The sequence below is a fragment of the Saimiri boliviensis genome, chromosome X (assembly GCF_048565385.1).
Source record: "Saimiri boliviensis isolate mSaiBol1 chromosome X, mSaiBol1.pri, whole genome shotgun sequence".
Classification (NCBI taxonomy): domain Eukaryota; kingdom Metazoa; phylum Chordata; class Mammalia; order Primates; family Cebidae; genus Saimiri; species Saimiri boliviensis.
The window spans coordinates 45438875-45458016 of NC_133470.1; the positions used below are offsets into that span (position 1 = coordinate 45438875).

Genomic DNA, 19142 nt, shown 5'->3' on the forward strand with positions numbered 1-19142 from the left:
AGCCTGAGCAGCAGAGCCAGACCGCGCATCCAAAAGAAATTTAGAAAAACATGTCTGCTGCCTTTTGCCACACCACGCCTTAAGATGATTGTTCTTCCAGCATGGCCAGCGTAAGTGGCTTTGCAGGCGCTCAGAAAAGGTACACACGTATGCTTAACTGTGGGACTTACTGTGAGAGTGTTTTCAAAAATAAAATGACAAGTTACCATTATAGCCATGGAAGTGATCGAATATAGCTGTCCTCTCAAGTGCATGTTCCCAGTCACGTTTTTTTGTTTGTTTGTTTGTTTGATTGTTTTTTGTTTTTTCAGCGAGAAATATGAGTTGGCGAGGAAGATCAACCTATCGGCCTAATCCAAGACGCTGTGTGCAACCTCCTGAGATGATTGGGTATACGCTGGTGAGTGCTTTAATGTTAATTCGATATTTTCTATTAGCAGAAATTAATATTTGTGATAATGTCATTGCATAGGTGTATAGACACTGATAACATTCTTTCATGCTGATAAAAATGATTTTGGTGTCTCATGAAGGGAACATTGATTCAGGAGGATTTTACTTCTCCCTTGTGTTCTTCAGCTTTTGCTCATGACTTCTTTCTCATGGTGGGCTTGATAATGACAGATTGTACACGTCGTGTAATAAATTCCAAAGTCCTTGTGGGTCACTGTTCTCACAGTAACCTTCCTGCGCGTAGAGTAACATTATTGAGCATAGACAACAGAGTTGGAGAAATGTCCATTTTTTTTGTTTTTGTTTTTGTTTTTCTTTTTTTCTCCTTCCTGCTGTTCTGTGAAGAAGAAATGTCTTTAGGCTTAGTTATGATCAGAAATATCTATGTAGTCTGTGTAGATATATGTATAATTATGTGTTAACAAGAAACCTGTTTTTTCTTTATTTGCACACACACACCAACACACACACGCCCGCGCGCGCACACACACACACACACACACCCCACACTTTCCCTAGCCCAAGCTGTTCAGCGATAAAGAAGTGGAACCACCAAAACCTGAAGAAAGGGAAGCAGCAACTGAAAGTCAGGATCCTGCACCTGCTCAGGAGGGAGAGGATGAGGGAGCATCTGCAGGTCAAGGTGAAAGGAAAGGGAAGAACAATGCCTGTTGCGGGGGTGGGGGGTAGGGTGGGGTTTGTGGGGGCGTGTGTGTCTCACGCATTGCCACATAGCAGGAACAGGAAGAAAGCAAACTATGAAAAGAATGCCTGTAATGGACTGGAAAAGTGAGGAGGGTATATAGTTTGCAGCTTAGCTTAGGGAAACCCCTCACTATGGTGAAACGTGTCCACGTTATGAATAAGAGAATGCAGGCTCGAGGATTGGGTTTTATCCAAGAAGAGTTGACTCGTGAATGCACAATTTGTGTTTTGTTTCAAAGTTTGTGTCTTTCTACCATCTATCTATGTTACTGTAAAAAGAAGTAAATAATTTTTCTGAAAACTCAAATGGTTTACTGCAAGGTAGCTTAGTAGGGGCCCAGGAACAGACCCAGTTAGAGGAGCAGGTGTAGCTCTAAAAACCGAGTCACTGAACGTTGGCCACTGTTTCCTTTGATTGACAGTTTAATGCGATGGGTTTGATAAAAACTGAATGGATCAGGATACTGCCATATGTGGAGCTGGGTTAGGATGACTTTCTTTTCTTTCTTTTTTTTTTTTTTTTCTTTTTGAGACAGAGTCTCGCTCTGTTACCCAGGCTGGAGTGCAGTGACGCAATCTCGGCTCATTGCAACCTCCGCCTACTTGGTTCAAGCAATTCTCCTGCCCTCAGCCTCCTGAGTAGCTGGGAGTATAGATGCCCACCACCACACCCAATTAACTTTAGTATTTTTGAACAGAGATGGCATTTCACCGTGTTGGTCAGGCTGCTCTTGAACTCTTGATCTTGGGACCTGCCCGCCTCAGACTCCCAAAGTGCTGGGATTACAGGTGTGAGCCACCACGCCTGGCCGATTTAGTCTGATTTTCTAATTGGGTTTAGGAGGTGATGAAATCCTTTTATGGTTAGAAAAACCATAAAAGTAATTATTTTGAGGTTAACATGAGATAAATAATTTCTCCTAGATAAAATAGTTTGAGGTAGGGGCGGTGGCTCACGCTTGTAATCCCAGCAGTATGGTAGGCGGATGCAGGCGGATCACCTGAGGTGAGAAGTTTGAGAAGAGCCTGGCCAACATGGGGGAACCCCGTCTCTACCAAACATTCAAAAATTAGCCGGGCGTGGTGGTGGGTGCCTGTAATCGCAGCTATTCAGGAGGCTGAGGCCAGAGAATTACTTGAACCTGGGAGGCAGAGGTTGCAGTCAGCCAAGTTCACAGCATTGCACTCTGGCCTGGGTGCCAAGAGCGAAACTCAGTCTCAAAAAAAAAAAAAAAAGTAGTTTGAAACAAAACATTTATGTGACTCAGGTCATGGATTATTTTAGGGATTTACTGTTAAGGTTTCTAGAATCTGATTGACAACAATACGCATTAATTGCTGTCCACCCACTCCCTTATCCTCAGTGCAGGACGGTATATTTGCTGTGATTCACAAACCATGTAATTTTTGGTGCTTTGTTCTACATGGGGCTCATTTATGGAATAGTATATTTAGGACCTTTGGACCGAAGTCTAACTTTATTTGAATAAGATGAAGTTTCTATTTACCCCAATAGGTAATGGGTGTCATGAGTGTAAGATTTCCCATAGTCCTCAAGTCCATTCAACTAATGAGTCCTCAGAAATTTACATTGTAATTGTAACTGAAATCCTATCCACGTTGTGGACTTCAGATTTCTTAGCTGATGCCCACTGCTCTTGGTACTATGTGGCTGAATATAAGCATTGTAGAAATCCTGTGGTTTATCCTCAGATTTTCATTTAAGAGCAAGGTCTCATCCTGAGTTGAATGCCATGCACTCATAGTCCCAGCTACTTAGGAGGCTGAGGTGAGAGGATTGCTTGAGCCCCGGAGTTCAAGCCCAGCCTGGGAAACATAGCAAGACCTCATCGCTACCAAATAAATGAGGATAGAAGTAAAGAAGGAAATACGTAAAGGTTTTGTGAGATAGGAAAACAAACATGCAAAGTTTTGTTTCTAGTTGCTGGTGATGTTGCACACATAGGTCCTTACTAAACTGTAACATTTAAAAATAGTTAAGATGATAAATTCTATGTCATGTGTGTGTTTGTGTGTGTACATATATATATATATATATATATATATATATATATACATATATATACACACATCTTACCACAACTAAAAGGAAAGCAACCTCCTGACTTTATAAATTCAGTGTAGTTGTCATATATTCTTCTATGTTTTTATTTGTATATTTTCAAGACGTAACATTTATAGAAAATTTGCAGTTATACAACAATCAAGTCACATACTTTTCACCTAAATTCACCAACCGTTAATAGCTTTTGCTCCATTGGTTTGATATCTCTTCCCTCCCTTTCTTACCCTGCTGCCGACACACTCACACACTCACTTATTGATACTATGTTTACTGTTACTGATGGTCAATTGTTTAGATAAAGTTTCAGGTGTTATGGACCTTTACCCTGTGTACTTGATTGTGTGTATATTGTCAGAACCTAGAAGAAGTCATTCCTTGGATCATCACTGCACAAAGATCAAAATCAGCAAATTTAACAATGAGAAAATGCAGTCATTTCATATACAGTTTGTACTCAACTTTTGCCAGTTATTCAGACAATTTCATTCATTCAATCATTTATTGAGACAGAATCTCACCGTGTCGCGCAGGCTGGAGTGCAGTAGTACGGTCTTGGCTTACTGCAGCCTACCGTCTGAGGACCAAGGCATTCTCATGCCTCAGCCTTCTGAGTAGCTGGGAATACAGTTGCCGGCCATCGCGCCTGGCTAATGTTTCTTTTTCTGTTTTTTTTTTTTTTTTTTTTTTTCCTTCTATTTTTAACAGAGGTGGGGTTTCACCACGTTGGCCAGGCTGGTCTTGAACTTCGGACTTCACCTGATCTGCCCACCTTGGCATCCCAAAATGATGGGGATTACAGGCGTGAGCTACCGTGCCCAGCCTAGATAATTTCCTTTATAGAATTTCTTTAGATAATGCAGAGTCCAGTTCAGGATCACATGTCGCATGTACTTGTCGTGTGGTTTTACTTTCCTTTAATCTGGAATGGTTCCTTAATTTTTCTTTGTCATTCGTGGTACGAACATTTTATGAGGAGGATAGACCAGTTGGTTTGTAGAATGTTCAGCACTCTGGGCTTTTTCGTGTATGTTTCAGAGATTTTCACTCAGCGTTTATTGGTGGCTACTCGTGCCGTATTAGACGTCTAATGCTAGGACTGTAAGTGCTATGAGACAGTATTTCAGCCTTGAGTCATTTAATACGATAAGGACACTGAGAAGTCCAATAACAGAGATGTGCAAAGGAGGCAACAAAGTTGTGTGAGGGCAGTCTTCGGGAAGGAAGGGGATAATATTTGGAAAACCCTGTTTTCCTGATTTCTGCTAAGAGACTCCTGAAATAATGTTCCTGGGGTTGTTATGAATACATTTATTATGGCACCAGCTAAAACCTTTATTTAATAACACCGAGAGGATGAATATGATTTCCATATTCATATTTCATGTTTTACTGCTTGAATTGAGAATTTTCTTTTAATTTTTAAGGGCCGGAGCCTGAAGCTGATAGCCAGGAACAGGTTCACCCCCCAAAGACTGAGTGTGAGCATGGAGATGGTCCTGATGTCCAGGAGATGCGCCTGCCATATCCAGAGCAGGCGAAACCGCCCCAAGCAGGTAGGCAATTTATGAGGCATGCAAATTGTAGGGTGTCTGTTTCCACAGTATGATATTCTTATTCTTACTGTTTTTGAGATGGAGTCTTGCTCTGTTGCCCAGGTGGAGTGCAGTGGTCCCATCTTAGCTCACAGGAACTTCTGCCTCCCAAGTTGAAGTGATTCTCCTGCCTGAGCCTCCCGAGTAGCCGGGATTACAGTCGTTCGCCTCCCAGCCTAGCTAATTTTTGTACTTTTAGTCGAGACGGGCTTTTGTCATGTTGCACAGGCTGGTCCCGAACTCCTGACCTCAGGTGATCCACCTGCCTCGGCCTCCCAAAGTGCCAGGATTCAGGTGTGAGCCACCACGCCGAACCGACGATTACATTTTTAATACCAGAGAGGTAACAATAGTGCCTCCTTAATAATAGAGGTCTTCTAACATAGTAGTTATTTGCAGCGTAGTTCAGCGCCCGACCGATGGACTGTCAGATACAGAAACACACTGAGTCAATGTCATCTTGAATGAAAACTTTTGAGCATAAATCCTTAAACCAATGGCTCACAATTTTCAGATGCTTTTTTAGAGGTGTGTTTTTAACAAATACATAAGACATTTGTAACACGCATCAGTTGGTGTGAAATATTCTGAAGCCCTTGATGCAGGTTCCAGTGCCAGCTCTCTTAACAGCATTTGTGAGATTCTCAGCGGATCCTTTAACTTCTCAACCTGCCTTTGGTTACTATAAAAATAGTGAGTTTAAGTCAGATATATTAAAATCATTTTTCATTCTGGCTCTTTGATACTGTGATCCTGATGGATAGAATGCACAGGATACAATGATCTTCTGTTTGTATGATTTGTTTATCATGTATCATGAAACCCTGGCCTGTGTCATCTGAAAACCTGTGAGTTCAGATTTCATTGCTAAGAAATTGAGTGGGCACTCTGCTTCATGTTTGCTTTTCTGTGTGGAGACCTGAATGCGTATGGTTAGATCCTGTCAAATTCTGAACTCTCTGTCTTCTTCTGTTTGTTTGTTTGAGACAGAGTCTCATTCTGTCACCCAGGCTGGAGTGCAGTGGTGGGATTTCAGCTAACTGTAATTGCTGCCTCCCACACTGAAGCGATCCTCTCATCTCAGCCTCTTGAGTGGCTGGAACTACATGCACAAGCCACTGTGCCTAATTTTTTTTAAAAAATTTATTATAGAGATGAGGTCTCACTGTGTTGCTCAGCCTGGGATTGTCTGGCTTGTAATGAATAATTGGTTTTTAAATCTTTTCCCACGGAATCCTTGCATGACTGAATTATCAAATGGCTTGAGACTGTTTAGTTTCTATCATCTGTGGCATATTGATCAGTGACGCTCAGCATCGGCCTGAGTAAGATGCCTGTGTTAAGCATCCTCCTTGCCCCACTGTCAGTCTTCACGAACCGCTATTTCTAATAAGAGTGTAGACACATAGATGATATAATCGCGTGTAACCAGATGAAATGTTATATGTAAGTTTCAACTTTTGAGACATGAGTTGATAAAATCTGAAGTTCAAATATCATGACTTTAATACTTGCTGAGTAATCAACGGAAGTATGTTTTACATATGTGTTTTTCAAACTACTGACTGTTAATTATAAGTGCTTCTGAATTTACAGAATTCACTTGATGTTTAGGGAGGAAATTACCCTTAAGTTCTGCAGGTCTACCCTCAAGGTGTGTACAGAGGTTTGATTGGATGTAAGACACAGGATCACCCTTAGGGTTCTGTTTGTAGTCCATTTTAGAAACTCCAAAGTGTAATGTGCTTTGTATGCCTTTAGGGTCATCTGAATTATCTGTTGCTAAGTCAGGTTCCTAACTGTTGTGTTTCTGTTACAGCTTCAAAGAAATCACTGCGTTAAAAGAAGACACACTGAAATGATACATGCTGCTTTTAGTTCTCCCAATAAAGCTTCATAGCATTCTGCAAGGAAGTCCTAAGCATCTTTTGTGAACTTTATTTCTAGGTATTTGATGCTGTGAAATATGTGTAATTCTTTGAAATGATATATTATAAATGTTTGAGCTGGTATTTGGAGACATAATATATATGGTTTTTTCTCTCCAGCAACTTTCAAGTTCAGCTCGGCAGTAGACACCCCCACTCAGTCGGCCCTGAAGGCGTTAAGAAGCAGATCCCCAGATAGAACAACTAAGTGGGAGTATCTGGGGGCTAATAGCATTCTGAAGTGAGAGCCTCATTCGGTGACAGCATTCTGGGCTCAGGGTTTCTTACAGATGATGACCCACGTAGTTTTTCTCCCTGAACAGTTGATTAGTATTAATAAACAGGTGTTCTGTGTTTTCTTGTAGACCCAAGATAACAGGTAGGCAGCTGGTTCCTGCTTACCGCTGATCATAGAGAAACTAAAAAGTATTCTTCATGAAGGAGGCAGGGAGGCTGGGTCACATATCCTACGCTTAAAGAATTGTTTTAACAACTGTATGATATACATATACTCTCTTGCCAATTTAGAATGCCCCTAATAGTTTTCCACTTGGGGAAAGGGATAGCTAGGTTTTCCTTGCCATCGTTCTTCTTAGTAAATGACATATTCTGTCGTACACTAAGCATTTCTCAACAAGCAATCTGTTAAATGTGCTTATGAATTCTAAAAGTTTACTTCTAGATCCCTTTTAGTCTTCAACAAAAGGAGTCATGCCATCTTTGAATAAATACAATTCTGTTTCTGCCATCTTTTTCCTATTTCTTTTGTATTTTTTGTAGAGACGGAGTTTTGATATGTTTCCTGGGCTGTTCTTGAACTCCTGAGTGCATGTGATGCACCCGCCTCAGCCTCCCACTCTGGTGTGAATACAGGCATGGGCCACTGCGCTAGGCCTGTTGCTGCCATTTTTAAGAGTTTTATTCCCTTTTTTGATTTTATGGCATTGGGCAGACCCACCTGATACAATGGTGATAGTGGACATCCTTGTCTTATCCCTGATGAGAAATGGAAACATTTCAGTATTTCACTGTCTTGTTTACTGGACTATTTTTGGACTTTATCAGAGTATGTCATTCCATTCTGTTCTAATTTTCTGAGAGTATTCATTTTGAATATATTTTGAGTTTCATCAAACAGTGCATCTATTTCAATTACCACAGCATTTTTTCCCATTAATCTGTTAATGTAGTCCATTAGGTTGATAAATTTGTTCTTTTTTATTTCCTATTTTAAAAAATTGAGACAGGATCTCACTCTGTCACCCAGACTGGAGTGCAGTGTTGTTATGAGAGCTCACTGCATCCTTGACCTTTTGGGCTCAAGGGATAATCAAACCTCAGCCTCCTGAGTAGCTGCAACTCTAGGTACATGCTACCATGCCCAACTAATTTTTCTAATTTTTTTTTTTTTTTTGTAGTGATAAGATTTTGTCACGTTTCTTACGCTGGTCTCGAATTGCTGAGCTCAAGCCATTTGCCCAGCTCAGCCTCCCACAATTATAGGATTAAGGATGTGAGCCTTGACCTGGCCAGGGTTTTCTTACATTGGGTTCTTATCCATGTAACGACTAACCTTAACTGTATCTTTGTATGAGTGGGGTAACAGCATGATGAAATTTATCATTCTATTGACTGAAAGAAAACTATCCTTGACTTTCTAGTATATAAGTATGTGAAAGTATAATTATTTTGAAAGCATATATTGCTACGCGTATTGGGACTCCTGCACTCTGCTGCTGTGGGGGCCTGTCCCTGTGGGTACCTTTAGTCTGTTTTCTCAACTGCAAACATGTTGGGGCCATGGGTTGTGACTGGTAAGGAATGTGTCCTGCTAGTTTCAAGATGGAGTCAATTTTCAAACAGTTCACTCTGGCTGTCCTAGACTCCTGTTTCCCTGGTACTGTCACTTCTTCTGTGATTCTGATGCTACAAATGATAGACATTTTAGTATTTTCCTACAGGCCCTTGAGGTTGTATTCATTTTTCTTTCAGTCTCTTCTTTTGTCTTGTTCATGTTGAACAATTTCCCTTTGGGGTAGATCATTATTTCTGTTTGAACAGATGGCCTACCTGTCTTTCCAGGCAATCACTATGGTCCTTGTCCCCATTGTGCAGCCAGGGCAAGAGAGGATCCTGTAGGGGAGGGGGTTCAGTTGAAGATGGAGTGAGTTTTGAGGGGAGCACTATTCGAGGTATTTGAGTCCCCGAGGCGTAGGAAACAGCAGAGGAAGGTCGAATTCCATTATCCTCAGTTGGGATGGGAATAGGGGGTTTGGGCTGTGGGGCTGGGAACGGCAGCCCTTCTCTTCCCACCCACAACTGCGCATGCTCCTTGGGCTCCCATCTCAGTGTGCATGTTCACTGGTCGACATCTGGTCAGTGTTTTCGCCCTCATGGAGATCGCCAGGGAGCTGTGAGGGTGTGCAGTCGCTTTCCTGCTGTCCGGACTCTTTCCTCTGCTGAGACTCATCTGGTAGGCCTGCAGGCCAGACCTCTGGGTGCTGAAGTGTGACTGAGGGTGCGGAGGAGACAGTGAGCTTCGGGGAGGTGTGGTGGGTCCTGCTGCATGGTCTGTGGTCTCTGAGGGAGAAGGGCCTCCTGACGTCCGAAAGCACAGGGCCTCGAGGTTGTCCGTCTTCTCTTCACAGGCTCTGACACCATCGGCTTTGTGGTTGTGAAGGGTCCAGGACAGGGAGGAAGGTGGGCCATGGAGGGGAGGCGGTATTGGGCTCAGGTGAAGATGGGGTGAGTGCTGGGGATGTTGGAGGGATGGAAGTCCTGAGGTTCTGGGAACCCCCGACACATGGCAGATCCCTGAGTCCTGAATGGGGCCCCGGGGGCATGGTGATGGGCGTAAGGTGGGCAGTAACGAAGAGGCCTGGCATTAGGGAAGGCTGCAGGATGGTGAGGGCCCCCCAGCAGTGTGGAATGGGGAGCGACCCAGTGAGAAGCCATGCAAGGTCTCACATCCGTTATGGAAGGTCTGGAAACAATCGGAAGGACTGGGCGAGGCTATGCAGTCAAAGCAAACTTGATTTGACGGGAGTGAATGGCTCTAGTAAGTGGGAGTGTACCAGAAGCAGCGGTCATGGGAATTGTGATTCACTGGTGTTTTCATGTGGAGTACACTTGGGAAACTAAACCTCATGAGAAATGTGTGTCACAGAGGTGTAGTTGCACATGCCTGTTGTCCCAGCTACTCTGGACACTGAGACAGGAGGACTGCTTGAGCGGGAGGTCAAGGCTGCAGAGAGCTGTGATCTTGCTGCTGCCTTGCAGCATCAGCAACAGAGCAAGACCTCACGTCAAAAATAAATTTTAAAATAATATCCTCTGCCTTATGCCACATGCCTTAAGATGATTGCTCTGTGACCTTGGGCACCATAAGTGGCTTTGCAAGCACTCGGGAAACGTACATACTTATGCTTATCTCTGATCCTTATTTTAAAAGTATTTTCAAAATTAAAATTTGGCCACGGAAGTGATAGAATACAGCTGTTCTCTCAAGTACATATTCCCAGTCACGGTTTTCTGTTTTTCAGTGTGAAATATGAGTTGGCGAGGAAGAGCAACCTATCAGCCTAGAGTAGTAGTATATATAAAATCTTCTAAGGTAATTAGGCCTATGCTGGTGAGTGCTTTAACATTTGATGTTTTTGGTTAGCAGGAATTAATTTTTGTGATAGTGTTGTTGCATTAGTATAGATACACTGAGAGATGTCTTTCATGCTGATAAAAAGTGATTATGGTGTCTCATGAAGGAAACATTGATTCAGGAAGATTTTTTTTTCCTCTTGTGTTCTCCAGCTTTTGCCAGGACTTCCTTCATGCTTGTTAATTTCAGATGGTACACATCTGTTCTACAATAGAGTGAAACCCTTCTCTCTCCTGTGCCTGATTTCACCCACTGACACACACTGTCCCACACAAAGCCAATTACGACATAATGTGGAACTCCTGTGCTCTGGGCTCTTTACCAGCCCAAACCTTGAGTCTTATCTCTATACAAGGCACACATGCTGGAGGCTGAGGATTCTGGCTTCTAACACGGTTACCATTTTGAGAATTGGTTATTGTACATAAACAGACCTGTGGAACCATCTAAACACATGGGTTTTAGGCTAGAAGGTTGGGTAATTTGGTGTAAACCAGTAAAGAGGCTTGAATTTTGATGATCTCTTCTGAATTGGAAATTTGGTCCAAATCTTCTGGGAAACTCCAGTAATAAAACCTAGTTGAGTATAAAAAAAAAAAAGAGTAAAACAGCTTCCAAAGTCCTTGTGGGAAACTTTTCCCAGAATTACCTTTCTGTGGATAGAGTAACCTTATTAAACCTATAGAATAGAGTGGGGGAAAGGTCTTTAGGCTTAGTTATGATCAGAAGCAGCTATGTATTCTTTGCTTGTGTATGTTTATGTAAACATATTTTATTCACATATAAATACATGCATGTGTGTATTGTATGTATATTAAGTATGTATATGTGTAGTATATATATATTTTATTGACATGTAATAATAACAGAACTTTTATTTGCACACGTACACATATTTTATAGCATGAGCAGTGCAGTCACAAACCATCTGAAGAAGTAGAACCACCAAGTCAAAATCAGGATCCTGTACCTGCTCAGGAGAGAAAGGATGAGGGAGCATCTACAGCTTAAGGTGAAGGAAAAGGGAAGAAGAATGCCTGTTGGAGAGTGTGTGGGGTGTGTGTGTGTGTGTGTGTGTGTGTGTGTGTGTGTGTGATGCATTGTCATATACCAGTAACAGATGGGAAGAAAACAATGCAAACAATGCCTGGAAGTGGCCTGGAAGAGTGAAGAGGGTATAGTTTCCAAGTTACCTTAGGGAAATCCCTCACTATGATAACATTTCTCCACTTTATAAATGAGGGAACGAAGGTTTGGGATTGTGTTTTATCTAAGAACACTTGACTGGTGAATGCAGAATTTGTATTTTTTTCCCTAAGTGTGTGTCTTCCTACCACCTGTGTTGCTGTACAAATAGTAAATGATTTTGCTTAAAATGCTTAGAACTGAAATGCTTTACTGTAAGGTAGCTTAGTAATGGCCCCAGAATAGACCCAGTTCATAGGAGTAGGAGCAACTCCAAAGCTGTGTCCCTGAATATTGGCCACCATTTTTTGATTGATATTTTTATATGGTTAGTTTGTTAAAAGCTGAGTAAATGAGGATATTGTCATACAGGTAGTTGGCTTAGTATGATTTTTTTAGGTGGCTTTTAAGAGGTGATTATATCCTTTTATAGTTAGAAAAACAAAAAAAAATTATTACCCTGAGATTATTATGAGGTAGAAATAATTTCTCCTAGATAAAATATTTTGAAGCAAATCATTTATGTAACTCAAGTTATGGATTATTCTATGGATTCACTAATAAAGGCTTCTAGAATATGACTGACAACAATGCCCACTATTTGCTGTCCACCCCCTCCATTATTCTCAGTTTGGGACAGTATATTTTCTGTGATTGACAAATAATGTTATTTTGTTCTACATGGGGTTCATTTAGGGAGTATTGCATTTAGAACTTTTGGACCTCAATATAACTTCATTTGAACAGAGTTGAGTTTCTGTTTATCCCAATAGGGGATGAGTGTCCCGACTGTAACATTTTCCATGGTCCTCAAATCTATTCATCTAATCAGTCCTTCAGAAATTTACATTTCAATTGTAATTGAAATTGTTTTCATGTTGTAGACATAAGATTTCTTATTGGATGCATACGGCTCTTAGTACTACTCTATGGGTGAATATAGGAATTATACATGTCCCGTGGTTTATCCTTAGACTGTAATTTAAGAGAAAGGTGTTATCTGGGGGTCAATGGTCTCAGTGCCATGTACTCGTAGTCCCAGCTACTTGGGAGGCTGAGGTGAGAGGATTGCTTGAGTCCAGGAGTTGAAGCCCAGCCTCAGAAACATAGTGAGACTTTATGTCTAAGGAGTAAGTAAATAAGGCCAGTCATGGTGGCTCAGGCCTGTAATCCCAGCACTTTTGGAGGCCTAGGCGGACAGATCATGATGTCAGGAGATCGAGACCATTGTGGCCAACATGGTGAAACCCCATCTCTACTAAAAATACAAAAATTAGCTGAGCCTGGTGTCACCCGCCTGTAGTCCCAGCTACTCGGGAGGCTGAGGTAGGAGAATTGCTTGAACCCAGGAGGTGGAGGTTGCAGTGAGCCCAAGATTGTGCCACTGCACTCCAGCCTGGCAACAGAGCGAGACTCTGTCTAAAAAAAAAAAAAAGAAGTTATAAGTAAGTAAATAAATAAATGTTTCATGACATTGGAAAACAAACATGTAAAGTTTGTTCCTAGTTGGTGGTAATGTTGGAAACATAACTCTTTACTGAACTGTGACACTTAAAAATAGTTAAGAGGGTAAATTTGATGTTATATGTAATTTTTACCACTATTAAAAATTTTTCTATTTTCATAATGTTCAATGTAGTTGTCATATATTAAGTTTTCACTTTATATTTTGAAAACATAACATGTATAAATAAGTTTAAAAATCTTACAATTAACTCATATATTTTCACCTAGATTCACCAATTGTTAATAGTGTTTGCTCCATTGATTTCCTGGCTATTCTCTCCCTCTCTTACCCTGCTTCCCAGACACTCACACACACACACTTATTGATATTATATTTATTGTTATTGATGCTGAATTGTTTAGATAAAGTCTCAGGAATTATGGTCCTTTACCCTAAGTACTTGAGTGTGTGTATATTTTCAGAACAAAGAAAAAGTCATTCCTTGGATAATGCACAATTATCAAAAGCAAGAAATGTAACAATGACAAAAAGCAGAAATTTAATATACAGTGCATACTCATGTTTTGACAGTTATTCAGGTAATTACACATTTTTGTTTTTACACAGGGAGTTTCACTTTGTCAAACAAGCTGGAGTGCAGTGGTGCAATCTTGGCTCATCGCAATCTTAGCCTCCCAGGTTCAAAGAATTTTCATGCCTCGGTCTCCTGAGTAACTTGGATTACAGTTGCCTGCTATGGCATTCAGCTAATTTTTTTTTTTTTTTGTATTTTCAGTAGAGACAGGGTTTCACCACATTGGCCAGGCTGACCGTGAACTCCTGTCCTCAAGTGATCTGCCTGTCTTGGCCTTCCAGACTGCTGGGATTATAGGCATGAGCCACCATGTCCAGCCAAGAGAATTTCCTCTACAGAATTTAATTTTCTGATCCTGAGTCCAAATCAGGATCATGTCTTGCATGTAGTTGTCATGTCATTTTAGTTTCTTTTCATCTGGAATGGTTCCTTAAGTTTTCTTTGCCATTCATGATACTGATGTTTTGGAAGAGGATAGATAGACCAGTCGTTTTGCAGAATGTTCACCACTTTGGGGTCTTCATATATTGTTTAAAGACCTTTTTCACTCACCATTTATGGGTGCCTACTCATGCCATATAACCTGCTAGGTGCTAGTAGTCTAATTGCTAATGAGAGACAGGATTTCAGCCTTGAATAGTTTAATATGATAAGGCTAGTGAGTGAGAAGTACAGTAACATAGAAGTGCAAAGGAGGCAACAAAGCTGTCTGAGGGCAGTCTTTGGAAAAAAAGAGAGTAATATTTGGAAAACCCTGTTTTGCTATTTTCTGGCAACAGACTCCTGAAATAATGTTCTTGTGATTCTTATCAACACACTTATTTATTATACTAGCCTACGGCTTTCATTTAATAACACCGTGAGCATGACTATTATTTTCTTATTTACATTTTATGGTTTACTGCTTAAATTGATTTTTTTCTTTTAAGGGCCTGAGCTGGAAGCTGATAGCCAGCAACTGGTTCAGCTGAAGACTGGTTGTGAGCATGGAGATGGTCCTGCTGTGAAGGGGATGTGGCTGTAAAATCCAGAGCCTGAGAAACTGCCAGAAAAAGGTAGGCAATCTATTAAGCATGCAAATAGCAGGGTGTCTGTTTCTACAGTATTATAGTTTCAATTATGCATGGGTAATAATACTGCCTCTTCAATAATAGAATTTTTGTGGTTTTTTTTTTTTTTTTTTTTTTTTTGAGACAGATTCTCACTCTATCACTCAGCCTTGAGTGCAGTGGCCTGATCTCAGAGGTCACTGCAAGTCCGCCTTCCAGGCTCAAGCAATTCTTTAGTCTTAGCCCCCTGAGTAGGTGGTAGTAGAGCCACACGTCACCATGCCAGGCTAATTTTGAATAGAGGTGGGTTTCAGCATATTTGTCAGGCTGATCTCGAACTTCTGACCTCAGGTGATCCACCCATGTCGGCCTTCCAAAGTCTTGGGGTTAGAGGGGTGAGCCACCCCGTCTGGCTAATAATAGAGTTCTTACATAAAAGTTATTTGGAACATAGTTCAGGCCCCAGCAGCAGACTTATAGACTGTCATATAGAAGCAAACTGAGTCAAAGCCATATTTGAATATAGCTTTTGAGAATACATCCTTAAACCAATAGCTCATAATCTTGAGATGCTTTTGTAAAGGTTTGCTTTTAACAAGTACATAACACATTTGTAACACACATCAGTTGGTGTAAAATACCTTGAAGCATGGAGGTAGGTTCTAATACCAGCTCTTACAACATTTGTGAGATTCTGGGCGAATCCCTTAACTTCTTTTTTTTTTTTTTTTTTTTTGAGACAGAGTTTCACTCTCATTACCCAGGCTGGAGTGCAATGGCATGATCTCTGCTCACTGCAACCTCTGCCTCCTGGGTTCAGGCAATTCTCTTGCCTCAGCCTCCTGAGTAGCTGGGATTACAGGCACGTGCCACCATGCCCAGCTAATTTTTTTTTTGTATTTTTAGTAGAGACGGGGTTTCACCATGTTGACCAGGATGGTCGCGATCTCTTGACCTCGTGATCCATCTGCCTCGGCCTCCCAAAGTGCTGGGATTACAGGCGTGAGCCACCGCACCCGGCCTAACTTCTAAAGTTACCTTTGGATGATGTAATGAGTTTAAGTAAGATATTTTAATATCATTTTCCATTCTGGTTTTTCCATACTCTGATCCTGTTGGATAGAATGGATGGGATACAGAGATCATCTGCTGTGCATGATTTGTTTTTCCTAAATCACCAAATGTCACCTGAGTCATCTTAATACATGTGAATAGAGGCTTCCCACAGGGCTGAGATTACAGGTGCTGGCCATCACACTCACCCTGTTGCTGCCATTTTAAACACTTTAATTTCCTATTACTAAGAAATTGAATGGGCACTCTGCTTCATGTTTGTTTTTCTGTGTGGAGACCTGAATGCCTACTCTTAGATTCTGTCAAATTCTGAATTCTCTTGATTTTTTTTTTTTTCTTTTTGAGACACAGTTTTACTCCGTATCCCAGGCTGGAGTGTAGTGGTGCAATTTCAGCTCAATGTAACCTCTGCCTCCTAGGCTCAAGCAATCCTCCCACCTCAGTCTCCTGAGTAGTTGGAACTACAGGCATAAGCCACCATGCCTCACTAATTAATTAAAAAACAACAACAACAACAACTTTCCAGAGATGAGGTGTCACTATGTTGCCCAGGCTGAGATTCTTTGGCTCTTAATGAATAATTGAGTTTTAAATCTTTCCCTAAGGAAACCTTATGAAATGGCAAAAGACTAGTTTCTATTTTCTGTGGGATGTAGGTCAGTGTTGCTCAGGATGGGTGTAAGGTGCTTGTGCGAAGCATGCTCCCTGCTGCACTGTCAGTCTTCATGAGCCACTATTTCTAATAAGACTGTAGACACATAGATGATATAATCACCTGTAAACATATCAATTACGACATGTAAGTTTCACCTTTGGAGACATTAGTTGATAAGACTGGAAGTTCAAGGACCATGACTTTAGTACTTCCTGAGTAATTCACTGAAGTATGGTTTACACATGTGTTTTCCAAATTACTTACTGTTAATTATAAGTGCTTCTGATTTTAAAGGAAACACTTGATGTTTAGGAAGAAATTACCTTTAAATTCTGCAGGTCTACCCTCAAAATCTGTACAGAGTTATAATTGTATATAAGATGCAGGATCACCCGTAGGGTTCTATTTTTAGTCCATTTTATAAAACCCAAACTGTGGTGTCCTTTGCATGCCTTTAGGGTCATCTAAATAATCTGTTGCTAAGTCATATTCCCAATTGTTATATTTCTGTTACAGGTGAAGAGCAATCAGAGTGTTAAAAAGAGACATGCTGAAATGATGCAGGCTGCTCCTATGTCGGAAATTTATTCATTAAAGTTCTCTTAATAAAGCTTTATAGTTTTCTGCAAGGAAGTTTAGCTCATCTTTTGTGAACTTTATTTCTAGGTATTTAATGCTGTGAAATATATATCATTCTTTGAAATCTTATATTCTAACTGTTTGAACTGGTATGTAGAGACATAATTCTTATATATTCATTTTCTATCCAGCAACCTGTTAAATATGCTTATGAATTCTAAAAGTTTACTTTGAGATTGTTTTCATTATTCAACATACAGAATCATATAATTTTTGAATAAGAACAATTTCATTTCTGCCATTTTTTTTTCTTTTGTATTTTTTTAGAGATGGGGTTTTGTCATGTTTCCCAGGGTGTCCTTGAACTAATGAATGCAAGTGATGCAACTGTTTCAGCCACCCGAAGTGCTGAGAGTACAGGTGTGGGCCACTGCACCTGGCCTGTTACTGGTGTTTTAAAGAGTTTTTTTTTTTTTTTTTCTTTCTGATTTTATATCATTGGGCAGATCTACCTGGCACAATGGTAATAGTGGACATCCTTTTCTTATCCCTGACGAGAAACTGACCCATTTCAACGTTTTGCCATCATATTTACTGTACTTTTTAGGTGGACTTTATCAGACTAAGTCATTGCATTCTGCTCGAATTTGTTGAGAGTATTTATTGTGAAGATATGTTGAGTTTCATCAAACAGTGAATCTATGTTGACTACCACAGCAATTTTCCCACTAATCTGTTAATGTAGTTAATTAGATTGAAAAGTTTGTACTTTTTTATTTTTCATTTTTAAAAAATTGAGACAGGGTCTCACTCTGTCACCCAGGCTGGAGAAGCGATAATCCCATCTCAGCATCCTGAGTAGCTGTGACTATAATTACATGCCACCATGCTCAGCTAATTTCCCCCCAAACTTTTTTTTTTTGGAGTAATGAGATTTTTTCATTTTTCTTAGGCTGGTCTCAAACTCCTGAACTCAGGTAATCTGCCCAGCTCAGCCTCTCAAAATACAGATTACAGGATTACAGGTGTGAGCCTTGGCCTGGCCAGGTTTTCCTTATGTAAGGGTCTTATCTATGTAAAGCCTAAACTTATCAGTCCCTCTGTGCAGATGGGCTAACAGCATGATGACATTTATCATTCCGTTGATTTTTTTTTTTTTTTTTTTTTTGAGACGGAGTCTCACTGGGTCACCCAGGCTGGAGGGTAGTGGTGCGATCTTGGCTCATTGCAGCCTCCGCTTCCCAGATTTAAGCAATTCTTTGCCTTAGCCTCCAGAGTCCCTCCAGAGTACATGCCACAATGCCTGGCTAATTTTTTGTATTTTTAGTAGAGACGGGGTTTCATCGTCTTGGCCAGGCTGGTCTTGAATTCCTGACCTCATGATCCACCCACCTCAGCCTCCCAAAGTGTTGGGATTACGGGTGCAGTCTGTTGATTTAAAGAAAACTATCCTTGACTTTCCAGCGCGTAAGCACGTGAAAACATAATTATTTTGAAAGCATATATTGTTATGGGTGTTGGGACCCCTGCACTTTCCGATGCTGTGGGAGCATGTCCTTGTAGGTACCTTTAGTCTGTTTTCTTAACTACAAACATCTTAGGACCATGTATTGTGACTGGTAAGGAAAGTGTCTTGATAGTTTCAAGATGGAGTTGATTTTCAAATGGTGTCGCTCTGGCTGTCCTTGGCTCCTGTTTCACAGGTACTGTCACTTTTCCTTCTGTGATTCTGATACTACAAATGATAGATGTTTTAGTATTTTCTTACAGGTCCTTGAGGTTGTATTCATTTTTCTTTCAGTCTCTTTCTCTGACTTGTTCATAGTGAAGAATTTCTTTTTGGGGTAGGTTGCTGTTTCTGTTTAAGCAGATGGTCTATCAGTCTTTCCAGGCAGTCACCATGGTCCTTTTCCCGATGGTAGGGCCGGGGCAAGAATGGGCCCTGGAGGGAAGGGGGGTTCAGTTGAAGATGGAGTGTTTTGAGGGGAGCACTATTTGAGATATCTGAGTCCCAGAAGCATAGAAAACAGCAGAGGGAAGTTGGTCGGATTCCGTTATCCTCAGTGGGGATGGAATCCGGGACTTGGGGTGTGTGGGTGCGAATGGCAGCCCTCCCCTCTCCGTCCCCCAGGTGCGCTT

At 41.0% G+C, this 19142-nt stretch overlaps 1 protein-coding gene across 1 annotated transcript; it reads left to right on the forward strand.

Annotated features, from left to right (window-relative positions):
• The first annotated feature begins 318 nt into the window (after positions 1–318).
• LOC101036045 (G antigen 10-like) lies at positions 319–16963 on the forward strand. Its single transcript, XM_010350243.2, has 4 exons — positions 319–400; positions 973–1096; positions 4669–4797; positions 16941–16963. Exons 1-4 carry the CDS (start codon positions 320–322, stop codon positions 16961–16963), a joined length of 357 nt encoding a protein of 118 aa, XP_010348545.1. The 5' UTR covers position 319.
• Positions 16964–19142: the final 2179 nt, after the last annotated feature.

What these genes read in the sequence shown, in the direction of transcription:
- LOC101036045 (XM_010350243.2), top strand. Translation starts at nt 320, where the DNA reads ATGAGTTGGCGAGGAAGATCAACCTATCGGCCTAATCCAAGACGCTGT. An exon ending in GGGAGCATCTGCAGGTCAAG is followed by an intron (nt 1,097 to 4,668) that starts GTGAAAGGAAAG and finishes TTAATTTTTAAG; the next exon opens with GGCCGGAGCCTGAAGCTGAT. An exon ending in GGCGAAACCGCCCCAAGCAG is followed by an intron (nt 4,798 to 16,940) that starts GTAGGCAATTTA and finishes TTTCTGTTACAG; the next exon opens with GTGAAGAGCAATCAGAGTGT.